This window comes from Schistocerca gregaria, chromosome 2 (assembly GCF_023897955.1).
Source record: "Schistocerca gregaria isolate iqSchGreg1 chromosome 2, iqSchGreg1.2, whole genome shotgun sequence".
Lineage (NCBI taxonomy): Eukaryota > Metazoa > Arthropoda > Insecta > Orthoptera > Acrididae > Schistocerca > Schistocerca gregaria.
Window position 1 is genome coordinate 344,585,927 of NC_064921.1, and position 21,744 is coordinate 344,607,670.

Sequence of the window (21,744 nt, forward strand, 5' to 3'; positions counted from 1 at the left end):
CTCGTCACCTTAGCCAGCTTCATCCTGACCCACAACTTCTTCACTTTTGAAGACCAGACATACCAACAATTAAAGGGAAAGCCATGGGTACCAGGATGGCCCCTCATATGCCAACCTATTTATGGGTCGCTTAGAGGAAGCCTTCTTGGTTACCCAAGCCTACCAACCCAAAGTTTGGTACAGATTTATTGATGACATCTTCATGATCTGGACTCACAGTGAAGAACAACTCCTGAATTTCCTCTCCAACCTCAACTCCTTTGGTTCCATCTGATTCAGCTGGTCCTACTCCAAATCCCATGCCACTTTCCTTGACGTTGACCTCCATCTGTCCAATGGCCAGCTTCACACATCCGTCCACATCAAACAAACCAACAAGCAACAGTACCTCCATTATGACAGCTGCCACCCATTCCATATCAAATGGTCCCTTCCCTACAGCCTAGGCCTTCGTGGCAAACGAATCTGCTCCAGTCCTGAATCCCTGAACCATTACACCAACAACCTGAAAACAGCTTTCGCTTCCCACAACTACCCTCCCGACCTGGTACAGAAGCAAATAACCAGAGCCACTTCCTCATCCCCTCAAACCCAGAACCTCTCACAGAAGAACCCTAAAAGTGCCCCACTTGTGACAGGATACTTCCCGGGACTGGATCAGAGTCTGAATGTGGCTCTCCAGCAGGGATACGACTTCCTAAAATCCTGCCCCGAAATGAGATCCATCCTTCATGAAATCCTCCCCACTCCACCAAGAGTGTCTTTCTGCCGTCCCCCTAACCTTCGTAACCTCTTGGTTCATCCCAATGAAATCCCCAAACCACCTTCCCTACCCTCTGGCTCCTACCCTTGCAACCACACCCGGTGTAAAACCTGTCCTATGCACCCTCCCACCACCACCTACTCCAGTCCTGTAACCCGGAAGGTGTACACGATCAAAGGCAGAGCCACGTGTGAAAGCACCCACGTGATTTACCAACTGACCTGCCTACACTGTGACACTGTCTATGTGGGAACGACCAGCAACAAACTGTCCATTCGCATGAATGGACACAGGCAGACAGTGTTTGTTGGTAATGAGGATCACCCTGTGGCTAAACATGCCTTGGTGCACGGCCAGCACATCTTGGCACAGTGTTACACCGTCCGGGTTATCTGGATACTTCCCACCATCAACATCAACCTATTTGAACTCCGGAGATGGGAACTCGCCCTTCAGTATATCCTCTCTTCTCGATATCCGCCAAGCCTCAACCTCCGCTAATTTCAAGTTGCCGCCGCTCATACCTCACCTGTCTTTCAACAACTTCTTTGCCTCTGTACTTCCGCCTCGACTGACATCTCTGCCCAAACTCTTTGCCTTTAAATATGTCTGCTTGTGTTGTGTGTGTGTGTGTGTGTGTGTGTGTGTGTGTGTGTGTGTGTGTGTGTGTGTGTGTGTGTACACCGGTCCATTTTTCCCCCTAAGGTAAGTCTTTCCGCTCCCGGGATTGGAATGACTCCTTACCCTCTCCCTTAAAACCCACATCCTTTTGTCTTTCCCTCTCCTTCCCTCTTCCCTGAAGAAGCAACCCTCAGTTGCGAAAGCTAGAAATTCTGTTTGTGTGTTTTATTTATTGTGCCTGTCTACCGGCACTTTCCCGCTTGGTATGTCTTGGAATCTTTGTTTTTAATATATTATTCCCATGTGGAAGTTTCTTTCTATATATATATATAAGTTTCTTTCTATATATATATATCCCAACACATTTTCTGTATGTATGCGAAGGATAATCTCATAAACAGCTTTCGAGATTTTGAGATGGTTCATGAGGAAAGCTTGTGTATGTAATTGGTTATTACCATGAAAGACAAGTTGTCCGGCTGTAGATATTTAGTGCTATCCACCCAAAGCCAGGGCAGATAGCTATTTTGTTAATCATCAGTGGTGTGGCACTGAGTCAAATGCATTTTGGATGTCGAAAAGTACTACAGACAACTAATTGTCTTGGTCCTTGGCTTTCAGGATGTCATGTGAGAGAAGTAAGATCTGAGAAATACTGCCTGCATACATTTTAAATTCATACTTTGTTTTTTACATGTGTGAACAGGATATCAAAAATTTATGATAATTGGGGAAAGAAGTCTTTTTTGTTCCTTATAATTATGTGTTGAATGACTTATAAGGTAGCAGGGGTAAAATACAGGGAGCGAAAGGCTATTTACAATTTGTACAGAAACCAGATGGCAGTTATAAGAGTCGAGGGACATGAAAGGGAAGCAGTGGTTGGGAAGGGAGAGAGACAGGGTTGTAGTCTCTCCCCAATGTTATTCAATCTGTATATTGAGCAAGCAGTGAAGGAAACAAAAGAAAAATTCAGAGTAGGTATTAAAATCCATGGAGAAGAAATCAAAATGTTGAGGTTCGCCGATGACATCGTAATTCTGTCAGAGACAGCAAAGGACTTGGTAGAGCAGTTGAATGGAATGGATAGTGTCTTGAAAGGAGGATATAAGATGAACATCAACAAAAGTAAAATGAGGATAATGGAATGTAGTCTAATTAAGTTGGGTGATGCTGAGGGAATTAGATTAGGAAATGAGACACTTCAAGTAGTAAAGGAGTTTTGCTACTTGGGGAGCAAAATAACTGATGATGGTCGAAGTAGAGAGGATATAAAATGTAGACTGGCAATGGCAAGGAAAGCGTTTCTGAAGAAGAGAAATTTGTTAACATCGAGTATAGATTTAAGTGTCAGGAAGTCATTTCTGAAAGTATTTGTATGGAGTGTAGCCATGTATGGAAGTGAAACATGGACGATAAATAGTTTGGACAAGAAGAGAATAGAAGCTTTCAAAATGTGGTGCTACAGAAGAATGCTGACGATTAAATGGGTAGATCACATAACTAATGAGGAAGTATTGAACAGGATTGGGGAGAAGAGAAGTTTGTGGCACAACTTGACCAGAAGAAGGGATCGGTTGGTAGGACATGTTCTTAGGCATCAAGGTATCACCAATTTAGTATTGGAGGGCAGCATGGAGGGTAAAAATCGTAGAGGGAAACCAAGAGATTACTACACTAAGCAGATTCAGAAGGATGTAGGTTGCAGTAGGTACTGGGAGATGAAGAAGCTTGCACAAGATAGAGTAGCATGGAGAGCTGCATCAAACCAGTCTCAGGACTGAAGACCACAACAACGACTTATAACATATCATCATAAACTACTAATTAATATGAGACAACAAACAACTCTTATGACATGATCATATTAAAAAAATTACTCACCGTTCGACCATCAGTAGCATGAACTTTCAGTTGATAGTTGTCAAGTGTTTCATAGTCAAGTGCACGTCTTAGAACCAAATCTCCAGATTGAGTAATGCTAAATGTGCCAGAGTGAGTGGGATCTTCCAGCCAAAATCGTACTCTCTGCCAATTGCAATATAGCCAGAAATTAGAAAAATATAGTAATACTATAAATGTAAGACATTTACCAATTGTTGAAACCTAAATTCTCAGTCTGGACTGTCCACATCTTTAAAGCAATATCAATGGCATGAAGGTATACAATACGAATTTCAGGGGTGCCTAGAGCATTGAGCTATTTTATTTATTTATTTATTTATTTATTTATTTATTTAATCCATCTTTAAGCATTTTCATGTAATCAAACTCTTTACTTTATATAAACGTACATACATGACATATCTTCTTGACAGGACAGATACGTTGTCAACATTTTTCAAGACAAATATTTTTCTATTGTTGATGTAACCTCCCAGTCTTGTCAGTAAACTCTAATGATAAGATAGGTGACTGTGAAATGATTTTAAGGTTTCCAGATGCAGTTACAATAATAAATCTCAGAAGAAACCTTGCAAAAAAAAATATTCCAAATTCCAAATATTTTTGCTTAATTAGGACATACACTACTGGCCATTAAAATTGCTGCACCAAGAAGAAACACAGATGTGATTACATGTGATTACATTTTCACACAATTTAGGTGCATAGATCCTGAGAAATCGGTACCCAGAACAACCACCTCTCGCCATAGTAACGGCCCTGATATGCCTGGGCATTGAGTCAAACAGAGCTTGGATAGCGTGTACAGGTACAGCTGCCCATGCAGCTTCAACACGATAGCACAGTTCATCAAGAGTAGTGACTGGCGTATTGTGATGAGCCAGTTGCTCGGCCACCATTGACCAGACGTTTCCAATTGGTGAGAGATCTGGAGAATGTGCTGGCCAGGGCAACAGTCGAACATTTTCTGTATCCAGAAAGGCCCGTACAGGACCTGCATCATGTAGTTGTGCATTATCCTGATGAAATGTAGGGTTTCGCAGAGATCGAATCAAGGGTAAAGCCATGGGTTGTAACACATTTGAAATGTAACGTCCACTGTTCAAAGTGCCGTCAATGTGAACAGGAGGTGACCGAGATGTGTAACCAATGGTACTCCATAACATCACGCCGGGTTATACGCCAGTATGGCGATGACGAATACACACTTCCAATGTGCGTTCACTGTGATGTCACCAAAAATGGATGTGACCATCATGATGCTGTAAACAGAACCAGGATTCATCCGAAAAAATGACGTTTTGCCTATTGTGCACCCAGGATCATCACTGAGTACACCATTGCAGGTCTGTGATGCAGCATCAAGGGTAACTGAAGCCATGGTCTCCAAGCTGATAGTCCATGCTGCTGCAAACGTCATCGAACTGTTCATGCAGGTGGTTGTTGTCTTGCAAACATTCCCATCTGTTGACTCAGGGATTGAGACGAGGCTGCACAATCCATTACATCGATGCGGATAAGATGCCTGTCATCTTGACTGCTAGTGATACGAGGCCGTTGGGATCCAGCAAGGCGTTCTGTATTACCTGATTATCCGATACGATAAACCACAATCGCGATAGGCTGCACTCCGACCTTTAGCAAAGTCAGAAACCTGATAGTACCCATTTCTCCTCCTTACACGAGGCATCACAACAACATTTCACCAGGCAACACCTGTCAACTGCTGTTTGTGTATGAAAAATCTGTTGGAAACTTTCCTCACGTCAGAATGTTGTAGGTGTAGTCACCAGCGCCAACCTTATGTGAATGCTCTGATAAGCTAATCATTTGCATATCACAACATCTTCTTCCTGTCGGTTAAATTTCGTGTCTGTAGCACGTCATCTTCGTGGTGTAGCAATTTTTGTTACCAGTAGTGTATGCAAAACTAGCATCAGTATCAATCAAGAGATTTACATTAATATCCCCCTTCTCTCTCTCTCTCTCTCTCTCTCTCTCTCTCTCTCTCTCTCTCTCTCTCTCTCTCTCTCTCTCTCCCCCCCCCCTCCCTCATCCCCCCCCCCCTCTCCCCCTCTCCCCCTCTCTCTCTCAACATAAATTTTGTTTGTTTATTACTGACATGTACTACGGACTGCACAATAGTTCATATGTATAATTCACTTCTTATGATACTAATTTACCATTTCTCTCTGATTTACATGGGGCTTAATAATTTATGTGTGGACTTCTTTCTAAATGATGCCCAGTAAATACAAGATTTCTAGTGTTTTCCACAAATTCTGGCATTCAGTATAACAAATTACCACATTAAACCTTAATAGAAATGTTTACCAACATGTATTATGTTTACTTACACAACCTCAAGTATACTATAGTGCGAAGATGTTAAAAGTGTGTGAATTACTTCAATGCCTTATTTATATAACATCTGGCAACAAACTTTAAAGTAGACATACCCTGTCACGTGGTTTATTGGTAACAGCAGTAAGTAACACACTTCCTAGAGGAACATTTTCTAGCACAGAAGCTGAGAAATGCTTCTGAATAAACATCAGATCACCAGCAACAACACCAGGCCTTGAAACTGTCAATGTTGCTAATGCATACCGATCTGGGTTGTCATACTGTGTAGCCTGAAAAAATGCCATATCATATAGTGGGACTAAAAAAGAGTTATGTATATGGTGACAAAGCAACACTGAATTAGATTTACATTTATCATTTGTACTTGTACTATCAGGTCAGAGTCATAGTCTGAAATTTGCTTACTTTGTAATAAGAAGCTTATATAACAACAGTATTATGTACAGGAAAGACTGCAGCTACACACACACACACACACACACACACACACACACACACACACACACACACACTCTCTCTCTCTCTCTCTCTCTCTCTGTGGTGGGACAGTGGAATAGGAGTGGAGGAAGGTAAAGTGTTGCTTGTGAGGGTACGTAGGAAAGAGCAGCTGGGTGCAGTCACAAGAGGTATGAGATGGGGGGCAGGGAGAGGAGCGCAAAAGAAGAGAAGTAGAAGACATACACAAAACTAGCATCAATATCATTGGTGGAATAGAAAGCTGTGTACTGCTGTAACGGGAACAGGAAATGGAATAGGTGGGTGAAGGACAAGGACTAATGAAGGTTGAAACCAATGGGGTTGCGGGAACATAGGATATTTTGCATCGAAAGTTCTCACCTGTGCAATTCAAAAAATCGTATTGGTAGGAAGGATCCAGATGATACAGGCTGTGAAGCAGTCATTGAAGTGAATGACATTGTGTTAGGCAGAGTGCCCAACAACTGGATTGCCACAGTTTGTCCTTGGCCGTTTATGTGGGCAGACATTAGACATTTCTGCCCGCATAACTGGCCAACAACAAACTGTGGCCAAGAAGCACCTCGACCACCCAACTGCTGCACCTCCTGCCCAGCACCCATCATGCCTACAGACATCATGGATGTCTGCCTGCACAAATGGCCATTGACAAACTGGCCAAGTAACAGCTGGACCATCCAATTGCTGAACACGTTGCCCAGCACAATGTTCTTCACTTCAATGACTGCTTCACAGCTTGCACCATCTGGAACCTATCTATTAACACCAGCTTTTCTGAATGCAGAGGTAGGAACTCTCCCTGAAATAAATCCTACGTACCTGTAACCCCATTGATCTCAACCTTCATTAGTCCCTGTCCTGTACCCATGTATCTCCTTCCCAGCTCCCATTCCAGCACGACACAGCTTTCTATTCCACCAATGCACTGACTAGTCTTTTTCTCCTCTTCTACTCTTCTCCTTTTCCACTCCACTTCCACCCCCCACCCCCCACCCCTCCCACGCATCCCATCCCTCTAGCCTCCCAACTACACCTACCTTCTCCCCATATCCCTGCATGCTCCCACAAGCAGCACTTTACTTTCTCTCACCCCCATCCTCCCATAGCTTCTCCTATCAGGCACAGTTGCTTGCAATCTGGCCTCAGTGGCCAGAGACAGTGGTTTTTTGTGTATGTGGCATGCTTTTGTGGGTAGCGTCTACTTCAGAAAAAGGCCTTTCGGCTAAAAGATCAACATGTATGGCCATCTTTCCTTTTCATAATACTGTTGTTATTCCAACCTGGATTTTCCAGAAGGAAAGTTATGTGTATTTGCACACATCATAACAGGTACAAATTATCAATACAATTTTCCTTTTTGTATTTCTGATAAGGGAAAAATTTGCCACTTTAATCAATTAGTTAACCTTTCTATCTTTATCAAGTACTAAAAATACCACAAGAAAAACAGCAACTGAGTCACACAATAAATTAAAGTGCATTGGCATTTGGCTCACTACTAAAGATTACTTCAGATAAATGTTTCTGTTTAGGAATACAGAACAACATTTTAACTTTCAACAAGAACTACAGTTTAAATGATACAATAATAGTACCAAATTAGTGGAACTACAATAATATGCACATGTTCCCTCATGAGTTTTCTTTTTAGAGTGCCCAAAAAAATTTTCCAGTAGTGAAAGAATGAAAGCTCAACAATGAAGTTATCAGGTTAAAAGGGGTACAAGACAGGAATTTTGTATTTCATTTCCCCTCTCGATACGCTTCTGACAGCTTGTGTTACCTGCTACAAATAAGTTCAAAAAGCCACACATAAAAATAGGGTTCTTAGGTAGGGTCAAGTATCTATGATAGCCCTTGGGCCAGGGACAGTTTATATTTTTAACAATTTTTTGTACCAACACAGAGCAGTGGATCCCAAGATGATTATGCACAGCAAATGGCTGAAATTTTTGTGATATATTCCTGAAATCTCTATCACTATCTCAAACAATCTCAAAAATTTTAACAATATCTTTAACCGTTTGTATGTAAAATCTGGGGAGATGCAAAATCTAAATAATAAATCACAATTGGTCAGATTTTAATGTTATTATCTCTAGGCATTTATCTAGATGTTCCATCTAACTGTTTTAAAAAATCTTTATCCATTATCAAGGAACGCCACAAAAATGTGGCTTTTGGGTACCAAAACAAATCCATAGATTCAAAGATGGCTATTGACAGTAAATGGCTGTAACTTTTATGATATATTCCCAAGGTGTCAATATCTAACAACCTTAAAAATTTTCTTGATATATTTACCACTTCCAAGACACACAGTTTTAAAGTTACCCTACCTGTCTGTGTAAAAAACACATATAAAATCTGATGTTAAGCAAAAATGTGGTTTATAAAGTGATGTAGCATGGAGAAATATAATGGTAAGTGTCTCTGTTACCATCAGGAAGGTTCTGAGAACCCCATGTTGTTCTGAAGGACATGCAAAATTTTTGTAAAGTAAAATCTGGCCTGTGGTGTAAAATTAGTTTTGCATTATTTCAGTTTCACAGGAATAAACTATCAAAATTTTACTGAGCCATAAGGTTTTTTTCATGTGTGTGATATGCCCTGCTGTGGCAGGAAAAAGAAGGGAACCAGTGGAAAAGTACTCCTTTTGTAGCACAAAAATGCTCCTGTTAAGAAGACAGACTGAAAAGTGAGGTACCAGCTACCACAATCGGGAGTGGGGGCAGTCAGAAAGAGGTGGAAAATTACTGAATACGGAAGCTAGTAGACATGACTCCTTTGCACAACAGCAATGAGAGAGAAAGAGAGGGGCACAGTGGGAGTGGAATATAGTCGACAGTGACAGAACAGTGCTGGAAAAAGAGTGAAGGTGACAGTACCAGTGGGAGAGGAATGAAGAGCAGAAGAAAGTGGAATTGGATGAGAGCTAGTGATGATGAGAGAGAGAGAGAGAGAGAGAGAGAGAGAGAGAGAGAGAGAGAGAGAGAGAGAGAGAGAGAGAGAGAGAGAGAGAGAGAGCCTGTGACAATGGCAATGAGGGAGGGGGGGGGGAGAGAAAAAGAGAAAGAAAGAAAGAAAGAAAGAGAGAGAGAGAGAGAGAGAGAGAGAGAGAGAGAGAGAGAGAGAGAGAATGCACAGAGTGGGGAGGAATGAGTGATATAATAACAGAAGAGAGAGAAAGAGGAGACAGTAGTAGCAGGACAGAATGAAGGAGGCTGTGGCTGTGATACAGGAGACAGTCACAGGCAGGCCGAAAGAGACGATAATGAGTTGTGCTGAATGAGTGAGTGAGCGAATGAATGAATGAATGAGAATGGACAAGTGGGAGTGGATGGGTATGAGTGACTTACAGTGTTGGGATAGTGGGTTTGAGCAAGTTAAAAGTTAGGGAAGCTTGTGGGAGTGAGATAGGACTTACATTTTAAAAAGAGTGCAAATATGTTCATATGCCAAATGTTTATAAGTGTTGAGGCAGCTGGTACCCCACTTTTTAGTCAATATCTTTTAAACGGAAGCATTTTCACCTTATTTGTGCTCTGATAGGAGCATTTTTCCATCATTCCAATCTACACATCAAAGAAACAATGAAAGAAATGAAAGAATGCTTCAGGAGAGGGATTAATATTCAGTGTGAGAGGATATCGTCCATTAGATTCATTGATGACATTGCTCCCCTCAGTGAAAGTGAGGAAGAACTGCAAAGATTTTTGAATGCAGTTAACAGTTTCACGAGCAAACACTGTGGATAGGGAGGAAATCAAAAGGAGATTTAAGTCATGAGGATTAGCAAAAATGAGATTAGCTGTAAGTTTAGCAAAACTGGTGGTTATTAAGTAGACAAAGTGAGTAATTCTGCTACCTTGGAAGCAAAACAACATGTAATGGACAGAGGAAGGAGGACATAAAAGCAGATTGCTGAAGCAAAGAGGGCTTACCTGGTGAAAAAAAGCCTACTAATATTAAACATTTGCCTTAATCTGAGAAAGAAATTTCTGAGAATTCACATCTGAAACACAACAATGTACATAAGGGAATTGTGGACTATAGAAAAACTGAAAAAGAGGAGAATTTTAGCATGTGAGATATAGTGTAAAGATATGTTGAAAATATGGGGAGGAGAGGAACATGTCAAAAACACTGACAAGAAGAGGCAGTGTGGTATGACAAACAGAGTGGCACACGAAATGTGCTACCATTTTGTTTTTGAATATAAACTTTATTGGCAATACAATCTGAAAGGAACATATACTTCAATGAAAAGCCATCCATGGAGATTTGTTCTAACTCAGCACATGCACAATATGTCCACCATTTTGTTTCCTAACTTCCTTCAAATGAACACTGAAGTTAGTGATTACCCTACAGCACATATCTTCCATAATTTCACCGCAAGCTTGAAGAATAAGTCTTCTGACCTCCATTAAATCGTGTGGACGTTTCGGGAAAATTTTTCTTTTAGGTACCCCCAAAGAAAAAAAAGTCACATGGATTGAGGTCTGGACTATTGGGGGGGGGGCAATTTTGTCTGTCATTGAAGTGACCTTGAAACCTGATTGAAATGATCCGCATGTTGAAATACTCATGTAAAAACTCCAACACAGTGTTTGCAGTGTGTGGCCTTGCTCCATCTTGCATGAACCACTGCGTGTTGGAGAGCAAGGCAGTAGCATGAAGCACTTGTGGGTTTTCAGTGCCCCAAAAGCATACATTTTGTTTGTTAGCCACACTGTCTAAATGAAAATGCACCTCGTCTGAAAACCAAACGTTGTTGAGAGTTTCTTCCCTATCCTCCGCTCACTGAGCAAACAATAGTCTCTGCTGCTTGTGTCCTTCAGTGAGCTTCTGTGCACAGGTCATCTTGTATGGGTACATATGGAGGTCACTTAAGAATGCATTGAATGGAGCATTTAGATATTCCCAGTTGCGCTGCTGCCTTTCTACACGATTTCCCTGAGACTTCTCTGTACAGCAACTCGTAACGCTTCAATATTCTCCGGCAAACAAACAGGCTTGCCGAGGTCGTTTCGCTTCCAATACTGTTCCTTCTTGTACAAATTTATCTTACAACATCTGGATGGTCTTCTTGCAAGGGATCCATCGTATATTAAACTGTTGTCAAAAACACCTCTGAGTGACAACAAGGTGTTTCATTTAATGAAAAAGTAACACAACTGCCCATCGTTGCTGTGTCGCCAGTCTTCCATTGTCAGCCATTGCTGCTTACTAGTCTCCTAGTGGCAGTATCGTGAATTACACTGTAGAGATCCCAGAGGGATATCTAATGTGTGTCGTAAATTGCGAAAGAAACAATTGGCAACACATTTCTTGCACCACCCTGGATGCAAAGATATTGAGGAATAATTTCCATGGTACCTGTGGGAGCTGTGAAGGATAGGAACTAGAGAGGAAGATAGAGCTTAGAATAAATTCAACAAATAATTTAGGGTATTAGAGTAAAGAGCTACTCTGCCAACTGGAATGGTCTGGAAAAGTTTAGTGTGGAGAGAGATATGAAAATATGCTGTGTGCCACACTGTTAAGAAAAGAACTATTGTATCTTGTGAACTGAAATGTACGAGGTTGGAGGTGCAAAACTGCTGGCTTCTACACGTACATCCGTACTCTGCACACTGGTGTGAAATGGATGGCAGAGGGTATTTCTCATTGCACTACATATTAGGGTTTCCTCCTTTTCCATTCTCCTTACTGTAATCTTATCTTTGTTGTCCTTAACTGAACAATAACTAGGGAGTTATTGTATATTCCTAGCACCATAAATGTATGATTTGCATGTTGGTGTTTTGAGATCTAATAAGATTTAAGGTAAGACCAAGACAGATAATAACTGAAGGCTGTTCTAGAAATAACTGTGTATATTTCATGTTATGGATGTTTATCATCCACAATACCATGAGAAGCCCGATACCACTAAAATAACTTTCTAAAGTGAAAATTTACTCCAACCGCACTAGCACCACACACTTTGGACTCATTTAAGAACTAGTTTTAAATTTTGAAAATGTCATTACAATTTAACAGTGAGTAAAAATAATTTCATGATTTGCTTAAGCTGTAAAAATGTAACACTGTTAGAATGAACAGAAGCAGGAGTTTAATACAAAGATAATCTGTGCAATATAAGAACATAATGATAATTATGGTTTACATTATCTGTGGAATTATACAATTTATTTAAACATTGGTAACATCTGATTATGTTACAAATATAGGACAGACAGGATGAATCTGAAGTGTAACATACCCTAACAACAAGAGTTGTAGGCTGCAGGAGCTCATCGTCAGGCACGGCTCTTTGCAAAATTACATGACCTGAACTTCTGTCAATTTCAAAAAATCTGTAATCCTGAGTTGCTGGAAGGGAAATCATATTGCATCCAATTATTCAGTAACAGATCAATTTGTGCTCCTAATATTAAAATATTTCCAAACATTGGTTTCATGATCTAGTGTGTGCTGAATGAAAACAGGAAATTACTGATTATTTACTAAAAATGTACAGATACCATTCAGAATTGTAATATAAATATTTAGTACAATATTTCTTTAACTCTGTTTTTAAGAAATACATTCTTTCACTACTACTAAGACCTCACCAGAGTTGAAAGTGTAATAAATAGGTGCATTGATCCCAACATCCTGGTCATATGCTGCAATTTCTCTTGGCAGGACCTTCAAGCGTGTTCCCTGTGTAAATACAGAGAATTCTGATTAATAATGTTATTTACCTGCACGTGATAGTGGTAGATTTACTATAACCTTTCTTACATTCTTGTTTTCCCCTCTTTGATTCCTACATACTTCAACATTGTTTTTGTTATTAATCCGCTACATGAACTGATAAGAACTGTTTACAATACGAAAGTTTTGGTTAAAAAAGTGGATACCACTTTTATTAGAATGTAAAGAATGTGTCACAAATATCTCAATCTTTCATTCAAAGTCAGGCAATTTGGTATCTTCTGATGTCTACCATTTGTTAAGCTTTCACTGGTATTTACAGCTGAAATATCAGATTTTTCTCACAAGACATATCATGTCAGACAGACTGAACAGGGCAAACCTATTGATATAACAACTGAGGATTTACAGGAAACTTTTGACAATATTGACTGGATACTCTACATGAAATTATGGAAGTAAAAATAAGGAGAGTGAAAGTTATTTACAATTATAAAGAAATCATATAGCAGTTATAAGAGCTGAACGGCACGAAAGAGAAGCAGTGGCTGAGCAGGGAGTGAGACAGGGTTGTGGCCTATTCCTGATGTTATTCAATCCTTACATTGCATAAGCTGTGAATGAAACCAAGGAGAATATTGGAGAACCAATTAAAGTTAAAGGAGAAGAAATAAAAACTTTGAGGTTTGGTGGTGATATTGTAATTCCACCAGTCGTAGCAAAGGACTTTGAAGATCAGCTGAATGAAATGGACAGTGTCACGAAAAGGTTATAAGATGAACATCACTAATAGTAAAACAAAGGTAATGAATGTAGACCAATTAAGTCAATTAATGCTGAGGTAATTGAAGTAGGAAATGAGATACTAAGAGTAGTAGAGGAGTTTTGTTACTTGGGCAGGAAATACCAAACAATGGTTAAGGTAGAGAGGATGTAAAACTCAGGACGGCAAAAGCAAGAGAAAGTGTTCTGTAAAAAAGAGAAATTTGTTATAAACTGTAAATATAAATAGTGCAAAGTCTTTCCTAAAGGTATTTTCCTGCAGTGTAGACTTGGCTAAAAGGGAACCATGAATTAGACAAAAAGACAAGAGAATCTTTTGAAGTATGATGCTACAGAAGGATACTCAAGACTAGGTGTGTAGATTGGATTGTTAAGCAGGTACAGAATGGAAACGGGGAGAATATATGTTCATTGCACAACTTTTCGCAAAATATGGGGCCAGCTGATAGGATACATCCCGAGGCAACTGTTCCAGTTGATCTGAAAATTGAGGAAAAGTTTTTGTAGGGAAGAGATATGAGTAAAAATTTGTAGATGGAAACCAACATTTAACAATAGCAAACAGATTCCAATGGATATAGACAGCAGGAATTATGCAAATATGTAGACGCTTGTACATGAGAGACTGACAAGGAGAGCCGCATCAAACCAGTCTTCAAACTAATGTCCGCAACAGCAACACGACACAAAAGCACAAAATTTATCCGAAAATCGTCATAATAATGGTAAACTCATTCATTGAATTGTGTACATGAGGGAGTTTCGTACCATACAGAGTAATACTCAACCCCTTAAAGTAAAAACAAATAAGCAAACAAATACAAGTGTTTTTTTAATGATTCATTAAAACACTCTACACAATTTTACATTTCTGCTACTACGACAATTTCTTCAAGCTTGATAATGTGGGTATCTGATTTTCCCTACGTATAGCTGAGGGGCTTTGCAACCAGGACTAGACAATCTCTAGGTACCGAGTGTTCAACAATTTGACAAAAAAATTTCAGTGTCAGGATATGCAAATGTCAGATTGTCATCACAAATCTACAAGACAGCAAAATAAGTGACAGTTATAAGTGGTAACTGGTACACAGAAACAGGTGCAATGCTGTGAATTAACCAACCAATAATGAAAAAACAGTAAGATGGGTAACATGGTCCTAACAACAGTACATCACATTCTGGTACAAACGAGCCACCATCAGACAGATTCTACATCACTGACATCTTGTGTGCGATCCACATGCAAGATCTCTCCCCCCTCCCCCCTGTGTGTGTGTGTGTGTGTGTGTGTGTGTGTGTGTGTGTGTGTGTGGGCGCGGGCGCACGTGCGCATGTACGATTCACAACAGGCAACTTTTTAAGTATAAGTATTCCTACTGTCCACTATCAACAAGTCTGAGTGTCCTTGGTTCTCTTGCTTTTCTGAAAAATTAATTCATATTTTTAGATCAGAGGTAGAGCTTCAACCTGAAAACACAAACACAAACAGAGAGAGAGAGAGAGAGAGAGAGAGAGAGAGAGAGAGAGAGAGAGAGAGAGAGGATAAATTAATTATACCAACCTGTAATGGCACAATAGGCAGTTCAGCTGTGTATCTTTCATCAAAAAATTTTGGATTCTGATCATCTGCATCTATCACATACACATAGATGACGGCATCAGAATATCGAGGTGGCGATCCTTGGTCCTGAATTGTGGAAAACAATAAAATTAAATATATGTTATCATAACATCAGGAACAGCAAATGGATGATTACCTGCTGCGTATTTTTATGTTTGTCACAATATATACCAACAATACTTAAAAATATGACAAAATTCATGATTCCACTACATAAAAAGAGGCAAAAAATCTATAGTTGTTCAGGAAGGACACACGGACACACACACACACACACACACACACACACACACACACACACACACACACACACAAAAAAAAAAAATCTCAACACCCAGAGAAGACATAGATTTCAGTGTTAAGTTCATACACATACACCCCACTGATGGTCATGTATTTGATTATTGCTGGTATTTTCTGACAGATAGAACAGCCATCAAACTGTGTTAGTGTTGTTCACATTAAATGTTGTTATAAGGCCTAGGAGGGTACCTAAGAAGCAAGAACAATGACAGACACTCAGTGATCACTGAGAAGGACATGGAGATGCCACATACTCATGTGGGACAGCACTATCAGCACCTGGCAATGACTGAAAGAGGCATCACTGAGAGTCTCCATTTGGCTGGCACGTCGAATTGTGCAATATTCAGATTGTGGGGCACTCAGATGTGACAGTGGCCCAATGTTAAACTGTATGGCAGCATGACAACAGGCATACTCATTGTCAAAGTAGTGGTTGACCAGGAAGAGAACTGTCATATTTTGCACTGAACACATCTTAACCCCTTTACATTTTCATCTACCATATGAGAAGTCTTAAAGGTCGCCCTGCAACATTTCATGTCATCTCACACCATCGGTCAGAGACAAGCAGCAACCGGAATTACCATCTGACACACAGTCTGGCATTAAACCACAACACAAATGACTGTGTTTGGAGTGGTACCTTGACTAGGACATGTGGACTGTTGATGAATGGCATTGTATGTGTTCCAGTGATGTATCACAGTTCTGCAGGTACGTTGAGGTACTCCTATGATCAGCAAGATAAACAGATCTGTCTTCAATAGCAGATGTGTGTGACCAGCTCTGACATCAACTCTGCCCCAGAGGCCAGAATTCAGGATATCAGGAAACAGTTACAACAGCTTTCCTTTCCAGCTTTCCTAAGGAGAGGATACAATGGCTTTATGACACTCCTCCCAACTGAATAAGTGCATGTATCTAGGCCAGAAAGGTTGCAACACAGTACTGTTAAGGGGGTTCATACTGCTATGCTCTTTGTAAATCTGAGTCAATTTTGTAAGCAGTGAAATAACACCATGTGCCCTCTAAATGTATGATGTTTCATAACTAATTTCTTTCTGCTTTTCATATTGCCTTTGTGGTCGCACATACATAAATATTTCAAAATGTAGTCTGTGGATCAGTTTAATGGAGTTTTCACAAAAGCTTTGCTAATCAGAAATTATGCCTAAATGAAAATAACAGTTCAACATGAAAAACTTTAAGCGAGCCACTTGTACTTCACTAATTAAGTCCCTACAATTTTGCATAATTTACCATCACATTAAAAATTTACCAAAATAGCATGAGTATGGGCTTCCCAACGTAGATGCCCAAGATGGTACTACAATTTTTTCTGGTTTCCTAATCCATAACATCAGACACCTTCCAAAATAATCAATCCTGGAAGCACTAGTAAACAAGTAACATCTCTGATCAGTGTCTATTATAATGTTGCAAAGCCTGCTAGAACTGTGCACCATGCTAACTTTTTCATGTTAATCTCTCACAACTGTAGCTTGCAGTCTGAAAGCTCACAAGAAAAAACTATGTCAAGTTTGCTGCCAGTTATTACTCTCTAAACACCTATGAGAACACTGTCCACAAGAATGGCCTACTATTTAACATCTGGATTAGTGATTGGTTCATCATTTGACTTTTCACTGATGTGACTTCACTGGCAAGATTATCTTCCCAGAATGAAATTTTCTCTCTTCAGATAAGTGTGCACCGGTATGAAACTCCCTGGCAGATTTAAACTGTATGCTGGACTGAGACAAACTCGGGACCTTTGCCTTTCGAGGGCAAGTGCTCTAGCAACTGAGCTACCAAAGCAGGACTTATGACTTGACCTCACAGCTTCAATTCCACCAGTATCTCATCTTCTACCTTCCAAACTTCACAGAAGCTCTCCTGTGCTGTTTCGTTTCATTATGCTACCACTGTGTCAAGCCAACATTGTTTTCACTGACTGTTGTGCTACAGATCTGAGATGATGTAACTAGGTTTTTGTTCTGTAAAAACACAAGAACATAAAACTGTGCCTGGCTACCATATTGTTTACAGTGCTAACAAATGCAGAAAGAACCAATTAAATGTAACTACTGTGTAAAGTAGTCATTTGCACAGTCATAGAAAAGAGTTTTCAGCTATTTCACCAAGACAGCACATTAGAATACCTTGAGCACTTGCCATGATATGCTGGTAGGGAACAATCACAGCATATGGTGACCCATGGTTTTGGATCATGTTGCAGAAGAACTGAACAAGATATTGAAGTGACAATGGAGGAATGTATAAAGATGAACAGTGGCATAAGAGCAACTAACATTCAAAAAATATGAATAGTCACAGTCTATAATTATTCAGTGTGGCATTTTTTGAACAAAAACATTGAGTGTAGAGCAGTGCAATGCAATAAGACAAGATTAACCTCAAAGCTGTGCAGACTAAAAACAAATGCTCTGCTGAGAATTTGTGAAAATAGATAGTTCAATATTTGAGGGTAAAAATACTGAATCGATATATCTGTACCAAAATCTGTACCTCATTCTTCCCAAGAAAGAGTTTAGTGTTTAACACAGTCAGTGAACAACAAATTAAAATGTGAATGTTATTTTCTACATAGAAGCACACATTTTTGTAAATTAGTTCATAAATATACTGGATATTTATAAGAGTTGTTAAATATGCATCCTTATGAGATTAAGTTAAATAAATAATGTGCCAATTTACCTGTGCCCTTATTGTGAGAGTAAAATTTGACAGTGTCTCATAATCCAGTGGACGCCTCAGCAACAATGTTCCTTCCAAAGGGTTTACAAAAATGAAGTAGTCCTGAAAATTAAACACCAGAATTAAGAATCTGCAACACTTTATTTATTCTGGCCATCCTACCAATTAAATATGGTGTTAATTATCACCAAGAAAATAGACAAAAAAAGTCCTTTTTCTGATACATTGTGCATGTACAATAAAGTAAATACCACACAAGCAACCAGTTCTAGTATAGTTTATTATACTGAAGACCGACTTTTCCACAGGCATAAATAATTTCTAAAAGTAATTCATTAACTCACCGAATGAGGTCCTGGAAGTACTGAGTAATGGACTGTAGAGAAAGGGCCTTGCTGGTCTGCATCAATTGCTTTTACACCCTGCAGAACTCTTGTGCCAACTACAGTAACCTGTGACATAATTCTTTCCTCAATAGATAGCTTTAGATAATGGCAAGGCAATATTTAAACTATTATCCAAAAGGAATACAAGGAACTTATTACACATTTCTGTTGCTCTAGCTTCAGCTTTATTGTAACTCGGCATAAAAGACACTAGTCATATAAATATCAATGTATTATCTAGGAAAAGGATAACTGCTACTTACCATAAAGATGATATGTGTAGTTGCAGACAGACACAACAAAAAGCCTTCTTCAAAAAAAGCGCGCACGCGCACACGCACACAATAATTTGTAAGGACTAATATTCAAATAATAAACACACTTTGAACTATTATATATTTTAAAATTTGATTTATAAAACTCAATTAAATTACAATGTTAATTTAAAAATGCAGAATTTCCCAAGACCTCCAAAATTCCTACAATTCCTTGAGAATTCCATGTTTTTCAGAACCACCACCAACGTGCACACAAGCAAGCACAGATCACACACGTGAGTGAGTTGTGCTTATTTGTATATACGTGTGTGTGTGTGTGTGTGTGTGTGTGTGTGTGTGTGTGTAGAGATTGCAACTTACCATACAGATGACATGTTATTTTTGACATGTTAATGAATGTTGTGTGTGTCTCTTTTTCTGATGAAGGCTGTAGCCAAAAACTTACGACTGTCTGAAATTTAATGTGTCATCTTTACAGTAAAGAGCAAGCTATCTTTTCCTACATTATTGATATTCCCAACTGGAGTTTCCATTGTATGCTTTTTACTAATATTGTTGATATTCCAAACTAGAGTTTCCAACATTAAATGTACTATTTACATATTTCAGGCTCATTAATGCTGAATAATCAGTAGCAGAAATAAAACACCTTCATACAAATGATGTGTTACGAACTTGTGTGCTCCAACTGTATTTATTAGAAGATGATGAAATCTGCGAAAGAGGCAGTAATTTTCAAGGACTTTTTTTACAACACATTAACATGTTAATACTACTAACTTTACTTGGTACAAGAAATGTTTTAAATAAATGAAGCCTTGTACTAGGGTGTATTCTGTGCACATGTAATTATCTAACAACCACATTAAGATCTACTACTATGAACTGAAATAAAGAAATGTGTGACTCTCAGACTAGGGTGATTAACACAATAAGTATCATTTCTTACTCCAAGTAATTTAATTCACTGTAGTGCAACAATGAGTTACTAATGGCATATTTACAGTGAGCTTGATTCTTTTATCAATGTGCAGATACAAGTAATACAAAGAAATAATATACCTCTGATATGTTGAGTATGTAAGGTGCATTAATGAACTGAGGTGTGTTATCATTGACATCTGTAACTCTGATGTTCACCGGAATTACAAATCCCTGTAAAAGAGAGTGGTAATGAAACACATATTATTTTTTAACATGAATACAGTCTATTATTAACAGCAATATACTGATTTCTACCAATGTTTACCTGTAAGGAAAATGTACAAGGGAAAAATCACACAAATATTAGCAATTGGCAATAACATGAAGTCAATAAAGCATAGTCAATAGGAGGAAGAGTAGCATTACAGGATCACTAATTTCCTGTTTTTCTCTCTCAGGTCACTGTGCTCTCTAAAGCTTTCCTGATGTAAATATTATTGATGCTCTTGAGCATTATACTGGATGGTATTACTGAAATCGGTATTCTACCAATGAACCACAGTCTGTCATCCGCTGTATTCACAACTGATCCTAAATGGTCATTCCATTTCATATCCCAACAAATTATTACACCCACATATCTGCACAAGTTAGTCAGTTCCAACTGTGGCTTATTGGTAGTATAAGGGGCATTCAAGAAGAAACAAACCAGAGGCATAATTACAGAAACCGGTACCTGTATGTAAGAAGTATTGACCCTGGCCATTGCGACACTTTTCCCACTGTGACACAATGCAGTGAATAGCTGTCTCATAAAATTCCTAGGGCTGCAATGTTAACTAGTTCCGCATGTATAGCTGGACGTCGTCGTCCAAGGCGAATCGTTTGCCCCTTAGAGCCATTTTAAGGGGACCAAAAATGGCATAATCACAGGGGGAGAGGTATGGACTACATGGAGAGTGGCCGAGAACCTCTCATTTGAATTCCTGCAAGAGTGCCGCAACTGTGTTGGCCATATGAGGCATTGCATTGTCATGGAGCAGAATGACCCCACGAGTCAGATTGTCTGGTCGTTTTGATTTGATCAGTTGGTGAAGGGCGTTCTAGGTTTGTGAGTAATGCTGGGCCTTCACTGTTGTCCCGTGCTGTAGGAAGTGAATTAGAAGGGGGCCATTTTGGTCAAAGAAGAACGTCAGCTTAACCTTTCCTGCACTCGTGTGGACGACGACGTCCAGCTGTACGTGCAGAACTGGTTAACATCGCAGCCCCAGGAATATTATGAGACAGCCATTCAGTGCCTTGTGCCACAGTGGGATAAGTGTCAACAGCCAGGTTCAATACTTCTAACATACAGGAGCCGGTTTCTGTAATTATGCCTCCGGCTCATTTCTTTTTGAACGCCCCTTATAGAGTCATCCAAATCATCTGCAAGAAATATGAGGTTACTGCTAATGGCCGCAAAGTCATTTATTCGTATATACAACATGAACAGCAAGGGTCCCAATGCACTTCCCTGGAACATTACTGAACTTACTTCCATACCTGTCAATGAGTCTACATCGAAGATAACATGCTATGTACTACGTACCAATAAATATTCAATCTAGTCACAAAATCTGCTTGATACCCCATATGATCATATTTTCAATAATAAGTGTAAGTGTGGTACTGAGTTGAATGCTTTTCAAAAGTCAGTAATGCACTAATTTAAGAGTATCATGGATTGTCATTTACTTAGAATTATGCTAGCTAATTTTTGTTCTCTCTTTTTCATTACAATTAATTTTTATATCCTTTAGTATGGTATTAGCTGTTAGTCACTGGTTCACTTGCATGTTAGTAGTTTTGTTATTATGAGTGATGGTGACTAAGAAAGTTAGTAAT

General features: G+C 39.3%; 1 protein-coding gene across 1 annotated transcript in view; it reads right to left on the reverse strand.

Moving 5' to 3' along the window:
- Positions 1-21,744, reverse strand: part of LOC126337022 (fat-like cadherin-related tumor suppressor homolog) — a 304,620-nt gene that overhangs the window by 33,338 nt on the left and 249,538 nt on the right. Inside the window, exons 6-13 of the mRNA XM_050001295.1 lie at positions 19,999-20,091; positions 18,617-18,724; positions 18,273-18,374; positions 15,189-15,314; positions 12,757-12,847; positions 12,405-12,514; positions 5,749-5,925; positions 3,269-3,412 (exon numbers count right to left, since the gene is read on the reverse strand). Coding sequence (XP_049857252.1) covers positions 3,269-3,412; positions 5,749-5,925; positions 12,405-12,514; positions 12,757-12,847; positions 15,189-15,314; positions 18,273-18,374; positions 18,617-18,724; positions 19,999-20,091 — 951 coding nt within the window. The remainder of the gene's footprint in view (positions 1-3,268; positions 3,413-5,748; positions 5,926-12,404; positions 12,515-12,756; positions 12,848-15,188; positions 15,315-18,272; positions 18,375-18,616; positions 18,725-19,998; positions 20,092-21,744) is intronic.